The 5,655-nt window shown below is 47.1% G+C and overlaps 1 protein-coding gene across 1 annotated transcript; it reads right to left on the reverse strand.

Annotated features, from left to right (window-relative positions):
* Positions 1-3,357: 3,357 nt before the first annotated feature.
* On the reverse strand, positions 3,358-5,252 carry LOC306922655 (uncharacterized protein; the record flags this gene model as incomplete). The annotated part of the gene is made up of 2 exons (XM_079500409.1): positions 3,358-3,485; positions 3,626-5,252. The coding sequence occupies 2 exons, from the start codon at positions 5,250-5,252 to the stop codon at positions 3,376-3,378; spliced, it is 1,737 nt and encodes a 578-aa protein (XP_079356535.1). The 3' UTR covers positions 3,358-3,375.
* Between the last annotated feature and the right edge of the window lie 403 nt (positions 5,253-5,655).

Genomic DNA, 5,655 nt, shown 5'->3' on the forward strand with positions numbered 1-5,655 from the left:
TTCACACAAAGTTTCCATGGTCACATTCACAATAATGGCACAATAATTACATAGAACAACTATCTGGGGCAGTTGAGGATGTCCTACAATATGTTGTGTAGTGGTCTACTGTTATTTTTGGAAACAAGTCATGGCTAAGTTGTCCTAAAAGCTAGCAAAAGGTGACAAGTCTTAACTGTCACTTCCTGTAAATACATGTTTGGTATAGTGTGTGTAGGTACAGTACACTGGCAGGCAGATCCGCACCTTGACCAGCAAAAGTATGCTTACTAAATGAATAGTGTACCTGTTGATGCCATAAATAATGCTGGGTAAGAGACTTGCCGTTGGATGTGCAAACCTGCCACAAAGAGCTGTTGTCTCCCTGTCGGCTGTCACGATACAAGGAAGGAAAAATAATGTTGAGGTGAAAGGACAACCCTCTCAAATTAAGCCGTAGAAATCTTAACAAAATGTGTTGCATTCTTTCAAGTTATTTTAGAAGCTCTTTTATGTGAACAATAAAAAAAAACATATAACCCACGTATTCACTACATGGTACCGTTACCAACTGAACTCAACTCGCTTTTTTATATATATATTATTATTATATTTATTTATTTATTAGCCAAAGTTGATGTGAAAACTATTTTCAATAGTGTCATTGATTGTGTTACGAGTTACGACAGACTGCGCTATACTGCATGGAAGCTCTCGGATACTTTTAACAAACTAAACTAGCCATGAAGATGAGTGCCGTGATTTTTCTGTTTTGTATGTGTCTATGGAGTTAACATTACTCTAATAGACCCCCAGGTGTGGTTAGAATACTCAAATATGTCTTCCCTGTGTATTTTTGGTTTCTCAAAAGGAGCAATCGAGGCCCAGGTCAAAAGGCCCAATCGAATGGACAGTGATCTAGTGACATCACAATATCATCCCCTCCCTTAACCCCTCCCCCTTTATCACACAACAACAGCTACAGCGGTGTGTGCCGCGTGCCACCCATCACCACCCACCAGGCAAACAAGGCATAGTCTACTTAATGAACTGTGACCACATTAAAAAAACATAATTTTAACACATTATGTACTTTTTTTTGGGAAGAAATCTTTCTCCTAGTATAATCATAGTACCTGATGATCATGTTTTAGGGGGGGGGGGGGGGGGGGTCACGGCATTACCTCTTTAATGAATATTGAGCAACTAACTGGCTTATTTCTTGCATAAAATGAATTGTTTAAAATGTTAGATAGGAATTGTTTTTGTCAGACTGTAAAATCTGTGTTTTTTGCGCAAGTGTCCCCTAGCTGCTGTGTGTCCCTCAAATATCCCGATATGTCTGACCAATCGAATCGACTTCAAAGTTGAAACTTGGCATGTGTACCGCCGTGGCATGTGAACCCCCTGGTTTCAAGCCGATGAATATATCACAGCCGCTCCCGCAGTGTCTGCTACCACCGTTGCAAAACTCTGAAGCTCCTCCACGAGTTCATGTGCTGTGTAGGGTATACCCTGAAAATAGGGGGAATCAGTGAACGAAGCCGGCTACAATGGCAAAGACAGCTCCTATTGATAGTACATAGTGGAAGTGGGCTACTACGTAATAGGTGTCGTGGTCAGATAAGCGCTAAGTGGTTGTCCGGATTTAAATCAGAACATTTGTGTGTCTATGTTCCTTGTATGCCTATTGCCCATATATGGAGATTCCTGTCTGTCTGTGTCCGTTGTATGCCCACATGGAGATCCCTCACGTCATCAATATGACTCGCAAGTACTATGATATTTGGTACTGCACTAAGTACTCTGACAACGTGTACGGGTATCGGCCTAGTTAGCTTTAGTTTTAGCATCATTTAGTTCTACTACTTTCCTACGCAGAGGGTTGGGTATACATTGCTATTTTGGCCAGCTTATGGAGGGGATCCTATATGCAGTGAAAAAATCACACCCGTGTGAACTGAGTGGTGCAAGGTCTTATATAGCCTGATCAGCTGTGGTCACTGACGTAATGTCAGTGACGTAATGTCTCATTCCGGCCAATCACAATGCACCATGCTAATTTTTTGGTACGAACAGACAGACGGACAGACGGACAGACACGTAAACTAACAAAGCCAGTTGTAGGAGTGGTTTACACCACTCAAAAACCCATGTGACGTGAGCAGTGCTTGATGATGTATGATGATGATGTATAGACCCACATGATTTCACATGGTGGCGCAGCGGGGAAAACCACTCCAAAAAATGTACCCGTGTCTGTTCGTACCAAAAAGAATGAGCATGGTTGCTATGGTCACCCAGTTCACACGGGTGTGATTTCATTACGTCAGACATTACATCAGACCACAGCTGATCAGTCTATATAAGACCTTACACCACTCAGTTCACACGGGTGTGATTTTATTTTTCTTCGTTGGGTACTTTTATTTACAGTTTGGTAATAAACACAGTGGTACGATTTCAGTTCACAACGAACAAATGATTCACTCATATAGTTTCAACATTTCAGCACCATAATAGTAGTAATGGATCTTGATCAACAGTCAATCAAGTAAAGAATTATTCACGTACCATACATTGCATGAACCCGGACAGTTAGGACAAAAGAGGACTTACAAATTCTCGAACCCCCCAGCCCCCACATACATGACGTCACTGGCGGTAACCACAGTAATTGTGCTGCTATACCGAGGTAAACAGACACATAAAGTCAGATGTTGGTGCGTTTAGCACCGCTCAACAATAAAGAGTCAACTCCAGCTGAGCTGGTACCGGAGAACTCGCCAGTTTACCGACTCGCCGCGGTTTCGTGCATTTTAGTTTTACTTCACCTTCATTTAAATTGCATTGAATTGAGAGAGAGAGAGGATAGTTGTTTAGAGTTTACACTAGATGAAGTGGGAATGCTAAAGTTTAAACACCGAAGGGTACCGAAACAATGTAATAATTCATTTGTAAACAATATCCTGAATTGGTAGGCCTACTATCCATTGGTATTCACATACTCAACCTTTTATCATTGAATAGTTGACCATTTAATTGTACAAAACAATTTGATCACTTTGGAAATGAACTATAACATCTGTGGGTTTGACATACTACACTGATGAAGACAGCATGTTAGCATAACGATGAAAACATTGATGAAGAATTTCCCCTGCGGCGAGTTGGTAAACTGGCGAGTTCTCCGGATACCAGCTGAAAAGCGCCAGACGCATGTCAGTCACAACTGTATACTGTGCAGCTGCTATTGAAAACTGCAATGGCCAACTCATGCTATTGAGACCATATTGCTATAGCTTTAAAATAAATATGTGACACCTATTGTCATGGTGGGCAGAAAGTTGAACCCAAATGCAGAGCCAAACACAGGAGCAAATTTAAGTTATTTATTCACAATGATGGTGAATTGCATGGAAATGGAGTTGCATGGGAAAACAAACATGGAGGATGAGGAGAGCAGTCCAGGCAGGTGGCAGGCAGAAGAACAGGTGAGCTGGGTTCTGGAGGAGAGGAGAAGAGCATGAGTTGCAGGAAACACAGGAGCACAAAACTAGGAAAACTAGGAACTAAGACTTGGAATACTACTAAACTATAACTTCACTACTAGGACGTAAACACTGGTTTAGAGACAAGCTACTACCATGATAGGTTGTACAATGATCTGGCGATGAGTGGAGTGAAGACCAGGGTTTAAATACTGTCAGGGCTGAAGAGTTGATGGCCGGCAGGTGTGTCAATTGAGTGCGATGAGGTGACCACAGACAGGTGTGCCAAGGCTGGAAGCTGGGAGGAAAGCCGACGCCCACACACAGCCACAGTATGGCAACACAGAGCCCCATACTGTGACAGTACCCCCCTCTTAAGGGACGGCTTCCAGACGTCCCACAATGCTGATCAGGAACACCAAGCAGGGCGGGTGGAGGGGGTCCGGAGGAGGGAGACCAGGGCAATGGACTAGGCACATGCTGTCTGGAAACCTGGACACCAGACAGATGGCCTGGACGCTGGTTCGAGGCAGATGTGGAGTCATCGGGCGGTCGGCCCGGAGGCCGTGACGAGGCAGATGCGAAGTCATCGGGCGGTCGGCCCGGAGGCCGTGACGAGGCAGATGCGAAGTCATCGGGCGGTCGGCCCGGAGGCCGTGACGAGGCAGATGCGGAGTCATCGGGCGGTCGGCCCGGAGGCCGTGACGAGGCAGATGCGGAGTCATCGGGCGGTCGGCCCGGAGGCCGTGACGAGGCAGATGCGGAGTCATCGGGCGGTCGGCCCGGGGGCTGAGACGAGGCAGAAGACAACAATGGCGACGCCGCAGGCGGAGGCAGGGCCAGAGATGCTGCAGGCAATGGCGAAGCCGTAGGTGCTGCAGGCAGAGGCGAGGCCGGAGGTGCTGCAGGCAGAGGCGAGGCCGGAGGTGCTGCAGGCAGTGGCGAGGCCGGAGGTGCTGCAGGCAGGGGCGACGCTGGAGACGACGAGGTGGGTGCTGCACACCCTGGAGGCGAGATGGGTGCTGCACACCCTGGAGGCGAGATGGGTGCTGCACACCCTGGAGGCATAGTGGGTGCTGCACACCCTGGAGACATAGTGGGTGCTGCACACCCTGGAGGCATAGTGGGTGCTGCACACCCTGGAGGCGAGATGGGTGCTGCACACCCTGGAGACATAGTGGGTGCTGCACACCCTGGAGACAAGGCTACAGGAGGTGGGCTGGAAGTCACTGTGGCTCTGGACCGGTTGGGTATGGTGGCTTGGCGACCCAAGGAGAGATTTGCTCGTTTGGTGGTACTACGAGGACCTCCCCGGGCCAGCCTGGTGCCCAGATATGAGTCTACAGCTGGCTCAGAATATACTGGGATTTTGACCCTACTACTGAAATAAGCAAATAGGCTCATAGACTGGGTGTTAACCGGGCCAGGTTCAGTGCAGACAGGCTCATCTAACACAGAAACAGGATGAGTAGCTGACTGCTTAGGAGGCTCATGAAAGGCAGGTTGAAGGGCCACAAATCCGAGTCTAATTGACTGGAGAGCTTGCTGGGAAGCAGTGGAAACTGAACTGGTATGCAGAAAGGTCTTGAGCCGATCACGGATAATGTCAAGTTGGGGAACAAAATGACTCACCCATGGCCTCTCTGTGAACCACTGTTGTTGAGTTGAAATGTCTCTGTGGAGCGTAGCATGCTGGCTCGGGGGAGAGGCCATGAGGCGTGCCACCACATGGTCAAAATCGGCAACCTTACTCTTGAATAGCTTTAGCTCTGCTGGGTTCATTCTGGCCAGATCATTCTGTCATGGTGGGCAGAAAGTTGAACCCAAATGCAGAGCCAAACACAGGAGCAAATTTAAGTTATTTATTCACAATGATGGTGAATTGCATGGAAATGGAGTTGCATGGGAAAACAAACATGGAGGATGAGGAGAGCAGTCCAGGCAGGTGGCAGGCAGAAGAACAGGTGAGCTGGGTTCTGGAGGAGAGGAGAAGAGCATGAGTTGCAGGAAACACAGGAGCACAAAACTAGGAAAACTAGGAACTAAGACTTGGAATACTACTAAACTATAACTTCACTACTAGGACGTAAACACTGGTTTAGAGACAAGCTACTACCATGATAGGTTGTACAATGATCTGGCGATGAGTGGAGTGAAGACCAGGGTTTAAATACTGTCAGGGCTG

This window comes from Electrona antarctica, assembly GCF_951216825.1.
Source record: "Electrona antarctica genome assembly, chromosome: 4".
Taxonomy (NCBI): Eukaryota; Metazoa; Chordata; class Actinopteri; order Myctophiformes; family Myctophidae; genus Electrona; species Electrona antarctica.